A 24,935-nucleotide genomic window follows, 5' to 3' on the forward strand; every position below is an offset into this window, starting at 1 on the left:
GAAAAGATGAATGTAGTATAGCTTCCTTCTTGGAAGAATTGAATGTTTTTCAGGGATTTTATGGGACAGAGTCTGTGACTTAATGGAAAATGGGAATTTCAGACATGGTGAGTTTTAGAACCAGACTACTAACTTGATAATATTTTGGGTTACTGATTAAAAAATTTGTGTTTTAAAAAACATACGAGATAATTGTATGAAACATGAAATTTCAATAATCTGAGAAGATAATGTCACTATGTAAAGTATGGAAAAAAATGTGCTGTTACTAGTAAAATAAAATTCTGTGGAAAGAGAAATAAATTGTTGTGATCCTAATTTCAAACTGTGATGTATGACTTTTATTGTACAAGGTAAATTGAATTTGGACTGTATAGTACAGGAAAATATGATTACTTCATTTGAATGAGAGATGATTATATAACAAGAAAAGCTCATCTAATCATTATTCACATTAGCCATGTTAAAAACACAGAGAACAATGTACATCTAAATATGCTAGGATAATCTTTCTGACCTAAAAGTCAGGAAAATTTTCTGCTCCCCTGAGAAAAATATAATTAAGAATTGTTTGTTATTTTCTTTTCTTTCCAGAAGTGTAATTTGTGTTATAGTATTTTTTCACTTGGAAATTAGCTTTTTTTGGTATTCAGTCTAATGAGGTTGCCTTTTGTTACTGCAATTACTATTCCTATTGCATTTGTTAGTCACTTGAGAACAGATGGCAGGTCAGTTTAACAATTAACAGAGTTTTGAAATACCTTTGTTTACACCCCTAAGACTTCCAATATCAGGCCTACAGAGCGATAAAGGTCTTATAAAATTTTAATTCCACTAATGTTAGGTAACACTGGTCCTTTGGATTTCACATGGAAATGGGTATTATATGTTTTGATGCTTTGTGCTATAATAAATCCTTTATGGAGGTGCAATTCTCATAAAGAAGCCAGTCTGTCTAGAGTTGAATGTCCTTTTTGCATTTAGTTGTAGGCATAAGAATTAAATATGAACTTTATAAATAGAAGCTATCTGAAGCAATTAATAGAACTGGATCATTAGTCCAAAGTGTAGTCAGAAAAACTTACACATAGGTTAAGCAAGTTGAAAAACTTGGACTGCTCTTAAAAAGAATTGTCTTGTTTATCTATTAACTTTTCCTGCTTTATGATTTCAGAAGCCAAGGAGCATATCTTCCTCATGTTATGCCAGAATTCCTGCTTGAACCTGATGATTATAAGAAATGGCTTGAAGTGCAAATTTTACTGAAGGTAGATTTGGTTTTTTTGTTAGTTTTGTTTTATTTTTTGTTCTTTTTTTAACAAAGACTACATTGTTAGCATCAATCCTTTGAAGACTAATGGAAGCCCTCTGTGGACCATGAGTGTTCCTACAGTGGTGACTGTTTTGGATTGCATAAATCTAAGCACATGCATGAAACTGAACAGAAATTTAAGCTGACACCGACATTTACACCCTCCTGATTTTTCTATTCCATTCATTCCTTCGACACTGTTGATACCTGCGATTAATTTCCAACAGATATGCTTTGTCAAAATAGAATTAATTTTACTGCTTTCTACTGATTATACCATTTTTTTTAAAAAAAAATCTATTTTATTGCCTCTGTCCTGATTGCTGCTTTCAACTTCTCCATTTTGTATTGTGCTTCTTATTCCTGAGATAACAGCATACTGTAAATGGTTCTAAAACTGATCACTGCTGCACTATAGTAGATGCTATCAGTCATTTATGTCATCAATTCATTATTGTTCTCTTGTGAATTTCCTATCCAAACTGCTGAAGTGAATATTGAAAATAAATTCCATTCCTTTATCTGTAGGGTCACTCGGCTGAGTTGAAAAAGAGAGATGCAAAAAACTCAGGCATAGTTAGCGATAAGAATCTATTCATTCTGGAGGACAGCGTATTTGAGAAAATGAGCAAACGAGCTTGGACAGATGTGCTACTGCAGATATACAAGGTAAATTATAGATACTACTGAAATTGTGATAGAACTGATGCAAAAATCTTTATTTTGGATGAGATCTGTGATATTCAAGTTTTTTTTTTTTTTTCAAATAGGTCTTTAAAACTGAATACTTTTTAAGTATTTTATTTCCCCCTAATAGAGAAGAAAAAAAAAAAAGAGTGATAACATTTTCATTTTCTTAGTTCTGAAACTTTAGCAGTGTGTTAATATGTTTCAGAAAAAGGAAATGCTATGCTGGAACAGTCTGCATTTTGTAGAATTAAATGTAATAGAAATTATTATAGATATTATTATAACATTATAGGAATTTTATTACAAATAAAGAAAATCTGCCATGCGTTTTTTTTACCCTGGCTCAAAATACGTTTGACTAGAAATAGTTAGTTGACTAGACATATCAATAATCATGGCATTTATTATCTTAGATTAGAATGGAATTTTTAAACAGCTAAACACTTTTTGTAATACCTGTGCCTTCTAAGATATAATGAACTTGATCAGTGTGGACTTCTCAAATTTTATTCAGTTTTATTTTTACTTATGTTAGATAAAAATCATGTTTTCCAAAGTAAATCTAATGTGCTCATGAATGATCAGTAACATTTGTATACCTGAAGATAAATATTTACTTATTCCTATTCAAAGGAGTGAAAAATAAATGAAAAATATAAATATTATCTGGGCTTCCCAGTACAAGACAGACATGAACATACTGGAGTGTGACTCCAGTTCAAGGGTCCCAAAGATGATTTTAGGAGACTGGACCATCTGTCATACAGGGAGAGACTGAGAGAGGTAATACTGTTCAGCCAGGAAAAGAGAAGGTTCAAGGGGGGATCTTATCAATATATGTAAATAGCTGATGGGAGGGTGTAAAGAAGATAGTGCCAGACTCCTCTTGTAGTGCCCAGTAACATGGTGAGGGGCAGTAGGCACAAACTGAAATACAGGAAATCCCATTTAAAGATAAGAAACGTTTTTACTGTGAGGGTGGTCACATGCTGGGACAGGTTTCCCAGAGGGGTTGTGGATTTTCCATCCTTGGAGATATCCAGAACATAAATGAACATGATCTTCGCCACCCACTATAGCCGATTCTGCTTTGAACGGGAGGTTTGGCTAGAGAATCTCCAGAGGTGCATTCCAACCTCAACTATTCTGTGATTATGTGTTTACTTACTGAAAAAGCATAATAAGGAATGACAAAAATTGTGTTAAAGAAGGTATGTAGCAGAGGTGTAGAGCTGATCTAAAATAAATCAAGAAAAATAGCTGAGAGGAACTGACAACAAACAGTATATATATGTGGGCTGAGACAGATGACCCTAAGGATACATGGGAACATGGATGTAGAAAAATGCAATCATAGTGGCCAGAAAGCAAGTCACTTTGCTATTCTTTAAATTTGCTGAATTATAGCTACGGGACAGACTAGCACAGAGCAGAAACCCCCCAGAATTAATAGTATGCCTGTGTATAGTTTTGATTTGGTTTAGTTTTAATATTTTGTTTTTTCTTGAAGAGATGAAACTCTAAAAAATAGGTAACTTGAAATAGCTTGATTCAATCAGGTATTATATTGGGTTTATGTGCTAAGGTTTTGGTAGCTGAGGGGCTACAGGGGTGGCTTCTGTGAGTAGATGCCTCTGTGTCTGATGGAGCCACTGCCAGCTGGCTTCAAGATGGACCCGCCACTGGCCAAGGCTGAGCCACTCAGTGATGGTGATAGCACATCTGCAATAAGGTGCGTTCTTAAGCCTTCTGTTTAAGAAAGGGAAAAACCTGCTCCACAACAGCAGCTGGAGAGAGGAATGAGAATATGTGAGAGAAACAACTCTGTAGGCACCAAGGTCAGTGAAGAAGGAAGAGAAGGAGGTGCTTCAGCTGCCAGAGCAGAGATTCCCTGTCAGCCCACGGTGAAGTGCGGTGAATGAAGAGACGGGACGCAGCTTGATGCAAGCAAATGTCAATTTATTGTACAGAAGCACGAGTTTTTATACACTTTCAGAAGCTGCGCGTTTTAAACTAATTGGTTCTTGAAGCTAAGCCTTGCATACTAGGCAATCCCCGATTGGTGGTTAACTGCCAGCAATTAACCGCAAGGTGTTACCTTTCCTTGGCGCCATCCTTGGCGCCATCCGTCCCCCACTAATTGTCAGCTAACTGATAGCCACGCATGGTCCTAGTTTCCAGCCCGCTCCTGCAGTGAAGCCCATAGTGAAGGAAGTTATTACCATGCAGCCCATGGAGGTCCCCATACTAGGGCAGGTAGATGTGGCTGAAAGAACCTGTGACACCATGGAGAGCCTGCATTGGAGCAGGCTCCTGGCAGGACCTGTGACCCAATGGAGAGAGAAGCCTGCGCTGGAGCAGGTTTGCTGGCAGGACTTGTGGCCCCCTGGGTGACCCAGGCTGGAGCAGTCTGTCCTGAAGGAATGCACCCCGTGGAAGTGACCCATGCTGGAGCAGTTCATGAAGAACTGCAGCAATGGGAAGGACCCGCGTTGGAGAAGTTTGTGAACTGTGTCCCATGGCAGGGACTCCACACTGGAGCAGGGGAAGAGCATGAGGAGGAAGGAGCGGTAGAGACAATGTGTAATGAACTGACTGAACCCCTGTTCCCAGTTCCCCAGCACTACTGGGGAGGAAGATGTAGAGAAAATTGGGAGTGAAGGGAAGGGGGGGGGGGGGGGGGGGAAGATTTTTAAGATTTTATTTTAGTTTTTCTTTATCCTACTTTGGTTTAGATTGGCAATAAATTCAATTAATTTCACCAAGCTGAGTTTGTTTTGCCCATGATGGTATTTGGTGAGTGATCGCCCTGTCCTTATCCCAACCAATAAGCCTTTTGTTGTATTTTTGTCCTGCTGTCCAGTTGAGGAGCGGGAGTGATGGTGCAGCTTGGTGGGCACCTGAGAGCTAGCCAAGGTCAACCTACCTTGGTTACAGTTGTTGTTTTGAAAAGATATTATTGATGTCTAGGTAAAAGAGAAGTTAACTTTAGTTTTGATCAAAGTATTAATAATTGCAATTTGGCACTTAAGAAAATTTCTAGTACTTCTTACAGTAACAGTTTAAAGACATCTTCAAACCAAAAATAAAAAATGAATTTTTAATGTAATCATTTCTGTAGTGTATCATTAACTTTATTTATGTTTTGTATTGTTAGGAATGGGGTCTGATGAGATTTTTTTTTAATTAATAAATAAAACCAATTATGAAATAATATTTGTATATAACATTCAAATAAATGTTGTGATTTATTTAGTATGATTAGGTAATAAGAAAACATTACCTAATTAATCTATAGCAAAATATTTTCTCTCCATATTTTCTTAACATTATTAGAGAGTGGCTAGACTGTTAACAACAACCACACCTAGCTGTGATTAAACTGCTTCTTCAAAGATAAGATTATATGAGATGAAGTCAAGCAGCTGGTACTTTGATACTAAACTGTTCTTTATTAGAAGGAAGAAATAAGGTCATTGTGGGGAATACAAATGTCTTCATTGAATTTTTGGCTTAGAGGAAAAAGTTTGTGGGTGTTATTTTTCTTTTATTTTTCGTATGCATGGATGTGCAGTTGTTTATTGTGGTGTAGCAAAATGGTTTACCCGAGATGTCTGTGGTTAGGAAGATGAGAAGATGTGGGGAGAAAGTTGGAGGTTTATTGGTTATATTCTCATGAAGGAAACCTCCTTGATTTGAAAGGCCTAAAATTTAAAGTGAAACATAAGATAGGATGTGGAAAATGACTTGAAGTTGTGTAGTAAGTGCTTATTTAAATCTGTGACCTTTTTTAATCTTCTAAAAAGGCTGATATGATTAAATACTGCTTTTCAGGTGGCAATCGTTTGGCTTTGCTGGTGCCTCAAATTTTCTCTAAATGTTTTAATCCTTTTTACCATTTTCTTCCATGTGTGCAAGTCAAATGCAATCTTTTAAAATAAACTTTGTAGCCTTTCCAATGTCTGAGAGCAAAGCACCATCATGAATTTATACTAATGCAGGTGCGGGCTACTACTGAAAGGATGTTTTAGATGGTGGGGAAAACCAGGTTTTCCTGGCTGCATTTTAATTCCCTTTCCCTTATGATAGAACTACTGGAGTAGGGTGTTGCTTCCAAATAGATCTTTCATCTCTCTGACCATTAGTGTCGACAGAGGAATGGGACAGAACATGGGGGATATGAGGATATGAAAGAGTTCAGGTTTAGATCAGCTTAAACCTATTGTGAAGATGTGCTCTTCATCATTCTAATTATTTCATGCATGAGAAACATGTTTCAGCTTCTCATTCATTGTCCCTTCATCTTTCTATCCTGCAATAGTACATTTTTACTGTCTTATAACGTTACATTCATCTTCTTTGTCTCTCCTGCTAATGTCTTAGGAATTATATGTTCCTGCTTTACTTTTTTGCTGTAGCCTCATGCGGTTTGGCTAACATGGCATTCAATTCAATATAATAGAGCACAAGGAGAACTCTTAAGATAACATGACTTTTCATTGGAACTAGTCACTTTAACATTCAAAGTCCCATTCTCTCTTCCGTACCCTTTTGTTCAAACCCATTTTTGATAAGGGTGACCATGACTGCTGCTGAACATGGTTTCTTAATTTATATTATTAAATTTTTAAAGGAAAGCATTGGGACAATAAAGAAAAAAAGGATATGAACTGTCAAGACAGCAAGATTGGTTTATATAAAAGATATTTATTTGGGCTAGTGTTGAAATATTCCGAAGTTAAGAGAATGTTCCATATCTGAAAAGCATTTTCATTAAAATGGAAGTAGAGAGAAGCCTTTTTGTGATTATGATAGCCTGATTTCAAGCAAGATAAGATGAAACAGAATCATTTCTTACATGGCATGCTGCAAATTTCAGAAAATGTTAAAAGAATTCATCTATTTACCAAAGATGTTATGTTATCCAATTTTATTTTAGAAATAAAATGCTGTTATTAGAGATACTTAGTATTATTCTTTATGAACTGAAATGTCATTCCATACTTCTTTCGTGTCCATACCTGATATATTATGGTCCACTTATTTGTTATAAAAACTTCTATTGATGCAAAAGTTCCAGAGGAAACAGCATATACATAAATCCAGAATGGAAGCAGAAAAATGGAAAATTGAGTTTATTCTGAAGAAAGGGTAGAAATAATGGAGAAAAAAATGGAAAGTTTATCAGTCACAAAGATACACTTGTCTGTCTTCCTGTCTGTCTATCCATCCTAGTTTCAACTGGGATAGAGTTAGTTTTCTTTATTTGTTCTTGTTGCAGTGCTGTGTTTCGGCTTTGGTGTGAGAACAGTGTTGATAACACAATGATGGTTTTGGTTGTTGCTGGGTGATGTTTATACTGAGTCAAGGACTTTTCAGTTTCTCAGGCCTTGCCAGTGACAGGGCTGGAATGGCACAAGAAATTGGGAGGAGACACAGCCAGGACAGCTGATCTGAACTAGCCAAAGGGACATTCCATACCATGGGACATTGTGCTCAGTGTATAAACTCTGGGGGAAAGGTTGGCTGGGGCTGCCAGTCATTGCTCAGGGACTGGCTGGACATCAGTCAGCAGGTAGTGAGGAACTGTATTGTGCATCACTTGTTGTCTTTTCTCCCTTCCCTTTGCATTTCATTCCTCTCCGCTTCTCCCTCCTTTTCATGGTAACTGTTATTATTATTATTAATATTGCTCTTTCATTTTTATTTTATTTTAATCTTTAAATTGTTCTTATCTCAGCCCTTGAGTTTTACATTCCTTTCTGATTCTCCTCCCCATCCTTCTGGGTGAGGGGGGGAGTTAGTGAGCAGCGACATGGCACTTAATTACCAGCCAGGGTTAAACCATGACAGTGTCTTTCTGTCAGTCTTTCTGTCTTCTTCTTTTCCTCCTCCAATTAGTCCTTAAGAAACTCATCCTAAATTATCTATGAATATATGACACTGGAACTTGTGCATTATACCTGGCTTTTATGGCCATGGTCCTTGTTAATCTTAGTCATTGGTCAAGGTGGTCAGGTCTGAGACCTCTGACGATGGTGGATGGAACCAAAGCTTTTGACTTCATTATCCTCCTGAAAATCAAGTTCTGTGTTCCTCCTTCAAATACTTCTTTCTGTGTAATCATTTCAATTGGGAAAAACAATTAATCAAAGATATCATGTAGATTTTTTACTTTTAACTTCTTTATATTTCTTTTCTATTTTAAAGACATGTTTATATATAATTTTTAAAATGTGTGTTCATGCAAGATGTAATCAAAGACTTCTGAGTACCAAGAATCTTATTGTAGGCATTATAACATTTATTTTTTCAGGAAAAACTGTCAATGTAATTTGAACCTAAATGAGCAATGTGGTCATGAAAAATACCATTTCAAGGTTGTCTATAGATTGCACTGGAGATCAGTATAGTTGTTTAGTGCTTTGGATAGAACATACACAGTAATTCTTGGAATCCAGATGGGTCCAGTGATTTAATCTAGTTCATCAAAACTTGGAAACAAAAAAATATTTAGAATCATAGAATATCTCAAGTTGAAAGGGACACATAAGGATCACCAAGTCCAACTCCCTGCTTCTCATAGGACTACCTAAAACTAAACCATATGACCAAGAGCATTGTCCAGACACTGCTTGAACTCTGACAGTCTCGGTGCCATGACCGCTTCCCTGGAGAGCCTGTTTCAGTGACTGATCACACTCTCAAGTGAAGAACCTTTTCCTAATATCCAGTCTGAACTTCCCCTGATGCAGCTTCATTCCATTTCCTTGTGTCCTATAGCTGGTCACCAGAGAGAGCAGATCAGCACCTCCCCCTCTGCTGTCCCCCTTAAGGAAGGTGTAGACTGCCATGAGGTTGCCCATCAGCCTTCTCTTCTCTAAGCTGAGCAAGACAAGTGACCTCAGCTGCTCCTCATATGTTTTCCCCTTGAGACCTTTCACCATCTTTGTTGCCCTCCTCTGGACACATACTAATAATTTGATGTCCTTGTACTGAGGTGCCCAAAACTGCACACAGTGCTCGAGGTGGGGCTGCACTAGTGCTGTGTAGAGCAGGGACATTCACCTCCCTCAGCTGGCTAGCTGTGCTGTGCTTGGCGCACCCCAGGACACCGTTGTTCCTTTTGACTGCCAGGGCACACTGTTCACTTATGTTCAGTTTACCAGAAACTCCAAACCTCACGTTTCTTCCTCTAGGGCTGCTTTTCAGCCTCTCATCCCCCAGTTTCTATGTATATGTGGGATTACCCTGTCCCAGGTGCAGAATATGGCTCTTTATTAAATTTCATACAGTTGGTGATTGCCCAGGTCTCTAGTCTATCCAGATATCTCTGTAAGGCGTCTCTACCCTTGAGGGAGCACAGAGCTACTCCTGATTTACTATCATCAGCAAAGTTAATGTACATTCAATTGCTGTGTCAAGATCATTTATACAAACACTAAAGAGGACTGGCACAGAAACTGAGCCCTGGACAACCCCGAAGGTGACTGGCTGCCAGCCTGATGTAACTCCATTTACTATGACTCTTTAAGCCTGACTCGTCAGCCAGCCATTCACCCATTGTATTATGGACTTGTCTAGGTGTGTGCTGTGAGACAGTATCAGAAGCTTTGCTAAAATCTCCAAAACACACATCTACTGGCTTCCCTTGATCAACTAGATGGGTGCCTTCTCAAAAAAAAAAAAGAAATTAAGTTGGTTAAGCAGGACTTACCCTTTATGAACCTGTGCTGGATATGGATTGTTGTCTCTCAAGTATTTTTCAACAACTCCCAGAAAAACCTTCTCCATAATTTTGCCAGGCACTGAACTGAGACTGACAGGCCTGTATTTACCAGTGTCGTCTTTCTTTCCCTTTTTGAAAACTGGGACAACATTTGCCAGCTTCCAGCTGACTGGGACCTCTCCAGACTTCCAAGACCATTTGAAAACTTCAGTTTGCATTTTAAGGAAGCAAAGGACTTCCCTAAAACCTCAGCAAATCTGTTCTCTTGTGTGTTACACATTTATGCTAATGTTTAATGTCTTAAACCTTTTATAAATTAGACAACCATTTGTGTTTGAAGTATTTTTTTTTATCATTCAACTTGAACTTGTTCTTTTTACAGTTCGTGCTTAATTAAAAACATGTTTTCTAATTTCAGGTGTTTGTTCTTCCACGTGTTTCTTCACATAGTATGACTGATCTGTTCAGTTTGGAAAGTGTGCAGAACATGCCAAGAATAAAATCAGAGCCATTATCCAGTAACATATATTCTCCATATGAACGAACCATCCTCACCTGGTTGAATAAACATTATGAGAAGAATCGAAAAACTGTGTGGAAAGATTGTCAAAAAGGTGAAATAATTATTTTACTATACCCCTCCTTCTAATACTCCTTTTGTAGACTTTTAAAATTGCTATTCATAGACATATCGTGATAACTTGCCACTGAAAGTGTTGGTTTTTTTGATAAGTTATTGCCTACCTGTATGCATTTCCTTTCCTTGTGTTTCTGAGTTCCAAGATCAACATCTTTTGTCTAGTACTGTTCATGAAATATCTTCTGTGTTCTATGTCTTCTTGTAGTTTCTAACTAAGCATAAAGTGTGTTGGACCTTCTCACTTTTTTCCATTAATGTTCTCAGGAAGGAAGTGCTAACAGTAATCATTTTCTCTTCATTTTCCTGTTTATAGTCACAGTTGTTGGTATTTGTGCTTAGTGGTGTGTTTCAGAGCTAGCTTTTCAGAATTTTTAGGATAATTTTGTTTTGCTTTTATTCTAATGCCATTTAGGACCATAATGGAGACCAAGGTTCCAAATTATAAATCTTGTCCTACTTGCAAGGTCAATTTGATGTCTTTGATCACTTGAGTATAGTTAGACAAAATGACCTGTTCTGTTTAAGACTGACCTGGGCAGTTATGGTATTCAAATCTGATCAAGCTGTTTAACCAGTTGTAATTATTACTTCTGTTTCCTTGTATGATTTCTTCTCTTTTGCTTCTTGACCCTAACTTTGTTGCCTCTTTCAACATTATTTTTGGATAGGTAAACACCAAGAAAGGTATGACGATGATCAGGGAAGAAATCCAGAATGGCTCAGAAGCCACATGTGGAATAGATTGTTGAGTGTCATTTTTGCCTTGAGTGATTTCTGGCCTGTCTGAATTATGGACAATCTATTTGAATATCACCTTCCATAAATCTCATTTGGGCATATTCTCTACCTTGCATATGCTTTGAATATCCCCTTGCTTTTCTCATTTTACTGTACAGAAGTAAATTATACTAGATATTCTCAAATTTGTTGAATAATTCTGCTGATAAGATTGGAAGGTCAGTCTATACCCCCTGCATCCAACAGAAGTAAATTTCTAGCTGTCAACTCACAGTTTGGGTCTCATCTTATGATTAGCTCAGGGAGCTTCCCTAGCGAAAGTAACATGTCTTACAGTGAGTAGGTGTATTTTCAATATATTATTTTCTCGTTATCTGTGTCTAGTATCTGCTTTAGTAGAGCTGTCTTACAGTTGCAAGCACTCTCCTCTGTTGGATGTTAAATTTGAGTCCCGTGTGTATAGATGACAACTCGCAGGGAGAATGGCTACCTACCTGGCCAGTGCTGTGGCTTGCCATAGATGCATGGATATATTCCTCAACCCTGATGTCTGTTCTCTTTATTGTAGACTCTAGTAATACCTGGGTGGTGAGGCATGGCTAGCTTTGTTCTGGCCTGTGGGAACTCAGTGGGGAGAATATGAATGTCAAAATGCATCTTATTTAAACGTTAAACTTTGAGTTGAGTTATAATGTCTAAAGAAATGAATTTGAACTATAAAGTGCAGATATAGTGGACACCACTGATTGAAACCCCCAAAATGTCACAGGTAAAGTGGAATATATACTAATGATGCATTTTAAGGAGCCAGTTATTGAAAGTCTTATTTTAGTTGCCTAAGAGTATGCAATAAATTAAAATATTAAAATGAGTTCGATTTTTTTAATGAGTTGTCATATGGTTGCCAGCAATTGTAAAGTAGGATTTTTTCCCATTATTTTGTTCTAAAGGATCCCCAAAATTGGCACACAAAAATAAAAATTTAATTACAATATTGGGGTTATAAGGAAATAATAATTATGCTAATAGAACAGTTAACTCAGGAGGTTAATGTATTAATTTGTGCAGATCTCATTGCAGATTTGGCTCTGGGTCACAGGTGAAGATGAATTTTGTGGTTATTGCCAGGGGACATTGATCTGCATTATAGTTCTGTCTTACAATTTCACTTAATTACACTCTTCTGCTTTCAGAGAAGTGCAAGATCGGAATGAGAAGGCAGAAATCATATATGCTTTTTGTGTGTGGGAAGATACAGATACTGCCTTGCTGTATCAACTTGTATATAGCTTTTTTCTTCATGAGTTCCATATTCTGTTGGCTGGAAGGTGCACAGAAATAGCTCGGTGTATCTACACAAGCATGCCACTTTCTTTTGCTTCCATTTCTTTCACAAAACTACATAAATTAGCATTGCTAAAGATACAATGATTAAAAAAAAGGAGAAAATTCTGAAAATTAATGAAATTCAAAGTCTTAATCTTACACCTCTGCATTTTGAAAGTTCTTAATGGATGATCTTATACTGTTCTGTTGCACAGATGACCTGCCTCAATATCTTTTCGAATCCTCTGTTTTAGCCTTCTCTTTCCTCTTACTTTTTGCTTTCACTGCCTCAGAATTAGTTGATATCTGCTAAATGGGCAGAGAATCTAATGACAGAGGACATAAAAACAGAAAAGCCTTCTTTCCTTGGTCTTTACTGGTAAGATTGGCACTGAACAATCCCAGGCCCTCAAGATGGATAGGAAAGGCTGGAGCAAGAAAGGCTTAGTTTTGTTGGAGGAGGATCAGATTAGGGAGCACTTACACTGGGCAAACACAAGTCCATGGGACTTGATGCAACGCACCAACTGCTGAGGGAGCTGGCCAATGTCATTGCAAAGAAACACTCAGTAATCTTGGAAAGGTCCAGACAAGCAGGGGGAAGTTTGGAAAAGAGCAGATGTCATTCCTGTCCAGAAGGAGGAGGACCCAGGGAGCTACAGGCCAGTCACCCTCATCTTGTTTCTTGGGAAGGTGATGGAGTAAATAATCTTGGAAACTGTTTCCAAACATACGAAGGACAAGAAATTGTTTGGCAGTAGTCAGCATGAATTTACAAAGGGGAAATCATGCTTGACTGACCACAATGACATGACTATTTCAGTGGACAGGTGGAGAGCAGCGGATGTTCAACTTAACTTTGGCAAGGCTTTCAACAGCCTCCCATAACATCATCATTAACAAATTGATGAAGTACAGCCTAGATAAGAGGACAGTGAAGTGGACTGAAATTAGGCTGAACTGCCAGGATCAAAGGCTTATGGTCAGTGGCATACAGTCTGGCTTGGAGGCTGGTTACCAGTAATAAACCTCCAGAGTCACTAGACTGATTTTGTTTTTTAAGATTATACACTGGAGAAGAATTAATATGTCAGCAGATTTAATATTTTGATATCCTGTTGGTCCTTTAAATTTTGTGATGTAAGGGTTAATCAAATTTATATGTAGATATTGTGACATTTTTAATCATATTAGCCTTAAATTAAGCTTTTCCAGAGGAACACTGAAAAGTGTCATAAGGAAAAACATCAAAGTATAGTAAATGTTCATAGAACCCTGCCGAAAGTCCCAAATATCCTCAATTTTGTATTTTTGTTGTTATCATTTGCTTAATATCACTAATTTTAAATAGAGGATTAGTTCTGTTATTCTTGCTAAAGTCCAGATCAGAAAGCAATCACCACTTTTTGCTTAACATTTATGTGCCTACATACCGTCATCCAAACACTCTGCTTTGAATAAAGAATTAGACCTGACTAGCAATATGTCTTGACCATGGAGTTGCTTTCAGCCCAAGCTAGTCTGTTGGGTGATCCAATCCTACTAAAGAAATGGAGATCTATCCAGGCCACATTTCTCAGTCTTTCCTTTGATACCTAAGCTACTTAAAGTGAAATGTGACAGTAAGCCGAGCCTAAGCTACAGCAGTGCAGGGAGGTTTTAAACATACATCTTTAGTACTTCCTTCTAAAGTTGAATGTAACTGTGTCATTCATCAGAACTCTTCTCTTGCATGAATTAAAATCTCAATAGCTTAAAGAGAACATTAGCATGGAGTTTACTATCTCTATATCTTTTGCCCTTACTGCTACTGAAAAATCAATGTTTTAAAAGCAGCTTGACATATGTTTTGGGAGGGCAACATTGTAACAGGTCCTATTGACCTTAAATATAAAACAATGTTGAAACCTGAGACCAAATGTGGTAAAACTACAAAATATAACTTTGCCTATACTGCCAAAACTTTTAATTATACATGAAATACAAGTTTCAGTGTACACTTAAGGCATTATATGAGAAATAGTAGTGATAGGGGAGGAAGCATGAATTATTTGAGTGTAATAAATTTTCAGTTTGCCTTCTACCATTCCCTGTCTTCACATTTGTTTTCAACATTTCTTTCTGAAAGACTGACTGCTATTAATAGTATGAAAAAGTAAGAATCAGGAAAAACACTTAAGAAGTTGCTACAGTATTGCAATGCCATAATTCAAAACCTGTACTTCCTAAACAGAATTTTTTTTTGTGTTAAGTTAAATTGCCACCTAAGAGGCTGTATATCTCCTCCTTATTAATTATGATTCTTGCCATGGTGAAAAAGATAAATTATGTGTTGGTAAATAAGAGATTTTCTTGAATTTATCCCAGAAAGATCTTGAAAAGAGTAGATAATTCTACCTTTAATATAAAATTATTAGAGAATTTGACAGACAGTAGGTTGAATAATATCTGAACAGTCAACCTAAGTTGGAGATGTAAGAGCTGTCTCTAGAGTAGCTCTGGAGACAATTTTACTGGAAAATTTGCTTAGAATAGAAATTCTGCTTGTGAGGAAAGAGAAGTTCTAATCCAGTGCCAGTGTAGGTTTGTCTGACAATGTTTGGCTTAGTAGTGTCTCTCAAGATTCTTCCTCTCAAGTAAGAAGCTTTTAGTTTTGATGCATTTTATTCACTTCACTGTAAATGCTTTTTGTTTTGTTTTTATTTTTTTTTTTAATTTTGATATCAATTTAGCATGGCATCTGCAGTAAAAAGGTTGAGGAAGGAGACATTTTGGTGTGAGATCATATGAACTTCACAAAATTGTATGAGAATTAAGTAGAATTCTTGGTTTTCCTTAAAAACAGTTTCTGTAGACCTTTTACTTAAGGTTGTTTGTAGTATAGGAATTAAAACCCACACCCTTTTCTTTCCATTGTTATAATGATTTTTAGTTCCTCTTCCCCTTTCTCCTTGATCACCTCTCCTCTCTTGCTTCTTTCCTCAGTTTTTAGGAAAGATATTTATGGAGTCCATTGATTCTTGCTTCTCAATTTGATATTTCTTAGAGACAGTTGAAACAAGAGCTAAAGGATATTTTTATCTTTCAAGGGTAGAAGGGAAGCATCTTATGTAATTTATGTAATTTTTTTTTCATTTAAAAGTGCTGCAAAACAGACGAACGAATCTTGCTTTTTCCACACTTGATAAAAAGCTGAATTAAAGAAGGGGGAGTGACTATCTAATGAACTGCTATCATGAGTATTGTGACTCTGACTCGAAAAAAATATTATGAGATAACATTGTTCTTGAGTGATAAATACTGTAAATTATTTGCTGAAATATAAATTAACAAAGTTTTAGACAATTTTTGTGTTATATTTCATGATTTGCACAGCAGAACATATGAATGAAACACATTATGTAAATATGAAGTCCAATAACTAGGCTTTTCTGTCCTGCTCACCTTTCTTAGTCAAAATGAATATTCCCTCTTTAAGAACTGCATCATATCTCATTCGCTATAGCAGAAAACCCCACAAGATGTTATCAGAATTGTAGTTAATAGAAAAGAGAAAAAAAATTATTTCCCTGAGTTTTAAGTTCCTATGCAGTTGAGAAATAAGCAAAAATCCATGTTTACTTTAACGTTTTAGAGTAGTATAAAAATATTTGGTTTATACAGTTTTATACCGGCTGGCATTACACAGCCTCAAGGAAATAAAAGTATCAAGGATAGTCCTTGGAGCCCTATACTGAGAAGATTCAAAGTGTTCACATTTGGAAAACTGTAAGATCTTTAAAAAAAAAAAATCCCGTAACTCTTAGGGCTGCATATATTTGTGTGTATACATATATGCATACATATATATATATGTGTGTAGACTTGTATGCTTATATATAAAAATGTGTGTGTGTGTGTGTGTGTGTATATATCTATCTGCTGACTCTCAAAAACCTATATGACCTAAATAGGAATAATTGGATAAATATTTAGAAAGAAATTTTGTTTCCTTACTTACAATACACTTTGAGAGGCCTAGACAGCTATTCTACTTTCGGCTAAACAAGGCATTTCAACGTCTTGTGTGTTAATTGGAGTAAATAAGCTTTTAGATTGGGTATGGTATAGCTGTGGGTTTAGTAATACAATACAACCTCAGGTGTTTTGTGAAGAGAAAACCTATTTCAGACTATGAAGACTGAAAAATTAATTCCTTTTAATTATCAACCAGAGATTTTCATTAAGAACAGTATTTTTTAATTATTTTTTTTAACTAAATAAGATGTATTCATTCTGAAGCCAGTATAGAAACCAGGTATGCTGTAATGAATTGCTATGATTTATTGCATTTTAACTCAAAGTGATCTACAAGTAAAATGCCATGGTAAAAAAAAAAAAGAAAAGAAAAGCATTGAAGGTGACATTTTAATCTAGAAGCTTTTAGTACCATTTAGTGATTTTAAAACTTAGTTCTCATTACAAATGGAAACTTACTGTTGAAAAGCAACAAAATGGAGACTGATATAAGGTAACACTATTCTTATGTGGTGCATAAAAAACTAAGGAATTTGTCAATTTAAGATATTATTTGGGATATGAATCAATAAGAATAAAACAGAACTGTGTAGATACTGAAAGACAATTGAAAAATTTTATTCGGAGCAAAAAAGTAAATAAATGTTCATGCCTCAGGATAGAAACTTTCTGCAACAGATGGGAATAAATGAGACCTGTCTCCAGTGTATCCATTTTTCTGTCATTGCCCCATGTGATGGTGCTAAAACTTTTCTGCTTAGAATTATTATGAATTGACAGTGGTATTAAATTGATATGTCCCTGATATTTCAGGAGCTCTTAGAAGAATAATTATGGGTTTTGGCGAGCAAGGGTTGTAGCATCCTGCCTGATGTAAGAACTGTTATTTGCCAAGTGTCTTATTAGAGACTTCTTGTTTTCCATGTTAAGGTAAACATAGCTTCACATGCTATATGTGCTGAAGTAGATACATTATCATTCTGCTAATCTTACATACATTTTAGGAAAAAACATAATATCCTTTTAAAAATAATATTCAAAGGCATATTTCCTCTCATCTTTCTTATGCTCTGTATTGTATACTTCAGTACCATTGTTTTAAACCTTGTCCTGGTTCTAATGTCAGCACTTAGAGAAAACGTTATTGTTACATATCTCTTTTCTAAATGTTTGTATTATTCAGTACCAGATTTAAGCTATTGAAACAGAACTATAGGCGTTATTATGACTATAGATTAGTTCCCCCTACAGGGGGTTTCAGATCCCAGAATAGGAAGTTGTTATATAATAGTATAAACCATTATTACTGAAGTAATTTACATTAAAAAGGTCATACTGTGATAGTTTAAAGATCTATTTAGCTGAGTATTCTACCTCCAATAGATGATGCTTAGAGATTAGTAACTGTGCAAACATGCAGCAATACTTTCTTTATACATACTCTGAAACTTTCTGATTCGAAATTCAAGACTAATTGAGGTGGAGGTGGTACTTCTGTAACGTTTTACTAGATTTTTATTCTACGAATTTGTTTAATTGTATTTTGAAACCTGTGCAACCTTTTAGCATCACACTATTCTGAAGCAGTAAGTAGGTTTAAAATATATATTGCATGTAAAAGATTTTTTTTTGAGCTTGCTGCTTAATACTGTAATTGTTACTTCATTTACTGACAAATTTGTGCTTTCTTCTGAGTTATTTATCAATGATGTCTAGTTCCCATTGTCAAGTCATGCCTACTTACATAGACAGCCATCATATCACCATCCACTTGTTGCTTTTCCTTTGTAGTTCCATAGTCTACCTTACTGATATCTTACAGTGCTATTTCATACCTTTGATCATTAAAGGTCATCAATTTCAAGATCTTTATGTGAATGTACTAGGTTAATCTGGAAAGCCTTACAGAATATTAGCCTAACACTACATATTTTTCCTCTTGTTTTTCAGTTACAGAATTTGAAAAAATTGCTTGTGGCTGTATAGCAGAAGTTTTATCTTTTGTGAAGATGGCTGTTGTTGCTCCCTAGATATATATCAGTTGATTTTGCAATGAATAGAAAGGATTTAACTTTTTTATTGCTTGTGAAAATAGCAGAACAGCTTCACAAGAAATACAGTACTTTCTTTAAAGAGATTTATTGTATTCTTTTTTTTATATAAAATAACTCTTACACTTAGTAAATTAAACCAAATCTGATACTTTAAGAGTTTTAACACTTGCTATAAGACCATTTTGTTCTTTTGGGTTGGTCTTATCCAGATAGTACCAATACATCATACTTGTGTTACTTTTTTTTCTTTTCTACTGGAATTTTGCTTTCAAGATTAATGGTAATTTTTCATGGTAATTTTTTTCCCCAGAATGAAAGTAATGTAGTGTGTGTGGTGAAAGAGTTGTTTAGGTGTAGTGTTTTTTTGGGGGAGGGCTAAAGTCTTCTACCAGAAAAAAGATCATTATTTTAGCTTGCCAACTATTATGTACTGTGCATTTTTTTGTTTGTTGGTTTGGTGTTTTGTTTTGTTGTTTTTTGTTTGTGTGGTGCGGGCTTGGTTTTTTTTTTTTTTTTTTTTTGTGGTTCTGATGCCAAAGCCTACCTTCATCTATATATTTAGAGTAAGATCAAATGTTGTTTCTTCCTGGTTTTCAGAAGAGGAATGAACAGCGTTGAGGATTTCATTTCCACTGTTAGTAGTGAGATGTGTTAGTTATTTTGAAACAGTGAAATGTTTGACTTCATAACATTGGGAACAATGGCATCAGGATTGCTGGGAACTCTTGAATGCGATTAGCCCTTTTTCTGGGGTGTTTGGTTGAATAAAACCACTCCTTTTTATTCCCCAAAATATACTTTGTTACTGACTTGTAACTAGGAAGGCAGTCAGATAAAGCATACTGATAGATCAGTTAATAAGTGTGAAAGTTGCAAAACCCCCACAGTAAAACACAGAGGGTAGAAAAGAGAGAAAGAGAACAGAAACAATGTTTCATTCTCATATGGAAAGACTAAACTAACTAAACCTGTAGTTTACTGGACAGGTATTTGCTTAGCCTGTTACAAAAACCTCTGAAAAAGGAGATTCCATGGTCCACTTTAGGTAATGCTGCCCAGTATTTCCCACTCATTTCCATTTGAAAGAGTTTCCTATTGTTCCCAGATTTCCTCTGCTCCAGTCCTTTCTCTTCTAAAATGTGGTGTGGATGGATCTTCTTTGCTTTTCTAGCAACTTTATACATATTCACAAATTATTATGTTCTGCTTCATTTACTCCCTCTCGCCCCCTCTTCATAAAACAATTCCCTTTTAGTTTTTCTGTGTGTTCAGCTCATTAGTTCTCTGGTAAACTCTCTTTGTTTAACCATGTCTTGAAGTTTGGTTCCAGTTTTATACCTGGGTTTTATACCAGGTGAGACTTTACTAGAACTCTCCTGTTTATGCATCCTAGCAAAGTATTTGCTTTTCTTGCAACAGTATGAGATTCGCTGTTGCTCCAGATTCTTTTCTGCAGAATTTCCGTCTATCCAATTTTCCATCTAGTACTTGAGTAATGAATTATTCTTAATTAAGTTTGCTACACTACACACATCGTTGTTGGATTTAATCCCATTTGTTTCAGATCATCACTTCAATTTCTCCAGAGTTTATAGTCCTTTCCTCATGAGTACTTGCAACCCGTTCTTCTTCCCAGTCAATTTTTTCACCTGCTTGATATTATCTCCAGATTGGACTAAGGTAGTTTTATGCTATTTTCCAAGTTTCAAATTGAAATATTGAATAGTATATAAGCTAGGACTTTGCAGTTTGATTTGTGAACAGTTGATAGTTAGGCTTACTGTTTTTCAAAGAGTTTTGTGCTCCATCTAATGATACCCTTTTTCCTAGACTACCTTTTCTTTGCTTCCTTATAAGAGAGAATGTGACCAAAACTTACTGAAGTTAAAATGTCTGCTATTTTTCCTTTGTCCACAGTATCTTTTACCTGTCAAACAGATAAAATTTGACCTAGAGAAGTTTATAGTGACTGTTGCCAACAAGTAGGTTGTGTGTCATTTTCGTGTAAATTGTTATAGGTATTGCTTTGATTATCTCAATTTGGAAAATAGCTTTTCTATCCCACAAAAAATCTCGAGGCTTCAAATTGAATCATACAAATGAAAAAACATTTCTTTTTGTTTTAGTGAAAACAAAGATAGATTATGGCAAGAAAAATACTGCAAAACCCACATAGCCTATGTGCTATAGATTCATCAGGGGAAGACCAAATCCAACCCAAAGAATGACTGCAAAGATAGTTTGCTTTTTTTTTTCTTTTTTCTCTTTGTTGGAGAAGAGAGGGAAAACATCTATATCTGAAAAACATTCCCACCTAAATTTTGGTTTTGACAAATCTGATTTTTCTACATTCAGGATGACTTGGGAGTTAGACTATATATTAAGTAATTGATGTAAAATGTGTTTCAGGGACTTTTTAAAGGCCATAAAATTATAAAAAACTCAATAGGCCTGGTCTTTTAAAATAAAATAAAATAAAATTTTCAAATATGGAAATAGAGTGCCATGGCAGAACTTTGCTTCATGCAAAAAGAAAGCAGTGTGTCTTCAAGAGTTGGTTTAACCTGTCGCAATAAAGATAAGGACAATGCTGTTATGCTTGATTATTGCATGCATGCCACGTGATGCCATTACAAGTTAAAAATAAAATTGCCTATTAAAAATAAATAAATGCAGGAATTAAGTTAGTCCCAAATCACTGAATTAAGTATGAACATTACTTCAGTGTTGAGTGGGACCAACAGCTGAATCAAAACTGCTTTCATTTTAGATTACTTAGAGACCTCTTGCGGTATACCTTAGCTTTCCATAACCATAGTAAGTATCTGGGTACACTACATAGGAGTGATGCACATTTAACTCCAAGTTAATCCTGCTTGCTTATTTCTATTGAAATACATATGAAGTATTTTCAACTATTGTTGTGAGTGAGAGAGTAAACAACAGCCTGTGATGGATCAAGATACTGGCGTTTATTGAAGAACCAGCAAGATCAGAGCTCTAACCTCTTTGATAATATCACACACTCAGTCCCTCTACACAGTGGTATGTTCACAAGGTCTCAAATTCCCTCCCTGGCAGGAAGGTCACTACTAGTCTGAGAAGATTAGGCAAAAGTCTTGTCAATTCCTGCTGTGCTGCTGCTTATAGCTGTCAGTCTCAGGTGTCACTCTCCAAAGTCTCTGGGCATCTGCTGGCATTTGTTTTTATGCATCTCTCTGATCTTCAGGATCTTCTTCTACTTCCAAGACCTTTCCTCCAGTTAGGAACTTCTTCACCTTCTTTCTAGCGCGCTGTTGTCTCTTCAAGACCACTGCTTCTTTTGAGGAATGCTTCTTTCTGGCCTCTTCTTAGTTCCGTAATTTCAAGTCCCGAGTTTTTCCAATCTAAATAGTTCATGTGCAAAAGCTCAACTTGTGATCAGCCTAACTGGTGATCCTGGCTCACACCTCTTCATTAATGGGAAAATTCAGAACATGCCACTTTAGTCTTGCTGTTACCAAAATTTGCAACAAGCCCCTGTGGGATGCAGCTAGCTAGCAGGAATCTCTCTCAGAATTCAGAAGTTCAATTTGGACAATTTCTTTTCCCCTCACCTGCAGCCACAGAGTTGTCTGCTACCTGTGACTGTTCATGTTTTAAGCTATTTTTGGTCTACAACATCTGTCAGTCAGGTTTTCATCATGACATTGGCTGATAATCTTTATCATAAAGATCAATTAGTAATTTTTATCTCTCTTTTTTTTTAGTAAGTGCCAGTACAAATGAAATTTAATACATTTATATGCTTAGAGGAAAATGAGTTATCCTGAGTAAGATTTCTGATTTCCGATGTTTATTTCTACTAAAATTAAGTAATTATATCTTAAAATTTAATTTTTGTAGAGTGGTTAGCTGGCAGATTTTTCTGCTGGTTTTGATGTAATTACGGAAAATACATGTTTTTTTTCTGACTAATTTATTCACAAGCATTTGAGTTAAGTAGGTTGATTGATAGTAAAAGCATTAACTGGAAACAAACAAACAAACCAACCCCCTTATAAAAATATTTAATGAGTCAAAATGGAAAAATATTCCACTCGTGGGCATTTTTCTTCATGCTCTGATTTACATAGGCTATAAAGCTGTAGTTCAATAAATGCTTTTTAAACAACAGAGCTACCTTGTTTCATTTCCACTGGCGCAGCCATTTATGTGGCTGTGTGGTAAACTGGATTGGTGTGATCCAGATTAAAAAGTCAAAAAAGCTTTTGCCCTTTCTTTTTAAGCCAGCTTTGTTCCCACACCCACTTTGCTGCCACACAGACAATTCTACCAGCGTGAAAGAAAGGATTACTGGAGACAGAAGAAAGTACATAGGTACTAGGGACAACTGCTATTGCTTAATTGCATTCAAGTGATATTCCCACTAGAAGACTAAAGGTAGCTAATGATACGCTTAATGTAAGATTTAAAGTTCAAATAGGGTAAAAAATAAAGTTTACTTTTTGATCAAAGCATCTGGTTTAATAAGCCTCCGTAACCAGGCTGATAAAATCAATCTAGATGACTAACCAGAACAACAACTCAATATTGGACTTAATTTAAAATGAAAGCTGAAGTAGTTAATCTTGAAAAGTTTAAAATAAAAACGTGGAAATGGTACTTTGTATATTGCCAATATACGTTCTATGCTGACAGTGAGGCTGTTCTATTAATCAAAAAACAAAAAAGATTATTGAATTTTATAGGTCCTAGCTATTATCAATAAAATGATGGATTTATATTAGAAAGACTAAGTTTTTAGGAAGAAAATAAACTTTTAAAAATGTATTGTGCTATTTTTAAAGTGCTTCTTTTTGCAGTCACTACATTAAATATTTTTGAAATAGCTGCAAGCAATGTACCAAGGAGTTGGGATGAAATTAATGTATCCTACTGTAGACATTTCTAAAATTGAGGTCTGAAAGTTGAGGCCCATATTTACTGTGTTCTGTTCCTGTCATAGGTAACAAGGAGAGGTTGTATATCCAGTCAGACTTCATCTTTTGTACTTTGCCCTCTGGAATTATCAAGAACCCTTAAATTTTGAGTTTTCTGCATGAAGAAAAGATGTTTCATTTAAACAACGGGAAAAAAAATAATTCTGACATAGTGAAATTTTTATCTTCTTTATAAATTTATAAATGAATGCTTTTGATTTGAAAACTTACAGAAAATGAAATGTTCATTCTAATCTTTTAAATACTGTTTTCTGACATTTTTTAACTGAGTGTACATCATGAATATTTAGTACACGTATAAATTAGTTTTCTTTCTGTTCATACTAATGAAAAAATGACAATAAAAGAAACGTAATTTGAAGTCTAAATTGAATTAAAACTTTCTTCAGAAAAAGGAGGGTTTTTTAGGTAGTAATTTGTAGCAAATTTATTTTTGAATGGTCTAGAAGAAACTTGCTGATTTCTGTAAAAGGGAAGAGGGAGCTTGTTTATCTCTTTAAGCCAGTTCTTTTATTTAAGCTCTTAGAGCTTGTTTTTTAATAAAGAAAATGGTACAAAATAGCACTTTAGGGCCTTCCAGAACTGCAAAACTATTAATATAATTAATATACCATAGAACATATTTTACATGATTTATTTGCAGTAAGATTTCCATTTATCTTCTGATATGTCAAAGAGGTTTTGGTGAGGTGAGATGGGAAGATTTTGGCCAAAGTTACACACCTGTTTAGATCCAAGATCTTACTGTTGTGAAAGCCATCTTGCTGAACATAACTGGGTGTATAGATAGAGGATAGTGGAAAGAGACTGAATAGTGTGATGAGGAAGAGCACTGCAGATAGAGGTGTGGACAGCAGCAGCCATCAACTTTTGAACTCGTTGACCTGCTGATCTTTTCTTTCATTTGAAATAGTATGTGAAGTCACTTTGCAGCATGAATAGGAAAAAACAACAGGTTTTGGACCAAGCCTAAACATCACCACACTGAAGAAATGGCAAACAAAAATTGCAATTAATGTCAGAGTTAAGCTCAGATGAATTATCACGCCTTTGTTTGTATGTTTGTGCAGTGTCTGCTCCTGTTCTTTCTTGCTAGAGGTATGTGAATATGCTGAAACATCTGCAAACAGATGATGTGAGGTGACAGACATTTAAGTTTTTTGGATGGTGAGGCATCTGTATTCTATCAATGAACAAAAAAATGGAAGACAGATTTTGCTTAGAATATAGTACAGGAGTTTTTTGTAGGTTAAATTAATTTTTAAGTGTAATTAGTTATTAATATTGTAATTAATTCCCTCTGAATTTTGGTATGTTCTTTTTTCCACTACAGCAGGGTGTAGCAGTTAAAGAAATAATTCCTAGCATCCTACTTGAAAGTTTTTTATAGGAGTAATGTTAAATCTCCAGTGCTTAGTAAGTTAGACCAAACATCACCTTTATTCCC

General features: G+C 35.6%; 1 protein-coding gene across 1 annotated transcript in view; it reads left to right on the forward strand.

Moving 5' to 3' along the window:
- The window catches only part of CFAP47 (cilia and flagella associated protein 47), a 374,253-nt gene that overhangs the window by 89,355 nt on the left and 259,963 nt on the right, over positions 1–24,935 (forward strand). The window contains exons 31-33 of the mRNA XM_080377676.1: positions 1,175–1,268; positions 1,841–1,981; positions 10,150–10,345. Coding sequence (XP_080233802.1) covers positions 1,175–1,268; positions 1,841–1,981; positions 10,150–10,345 — 431 coding nt within the window. The remainder of the gene's footprint in view (positions 1–1,174; positions 1,269–1,840; positions 1,982–10,149; positions 10,346–24,935) is intronic.

The sequence above is a fragment of the Falco punctatus genome (genome assembly GCF_963210335.1).
Source record: "Falco punctatus genome assembly, chromosome: 2".
NCBI lineage: Eukaryota > Metazoa > Chordata > Aves > Falconiformes > Falconidae > Falco > Falco punctatus.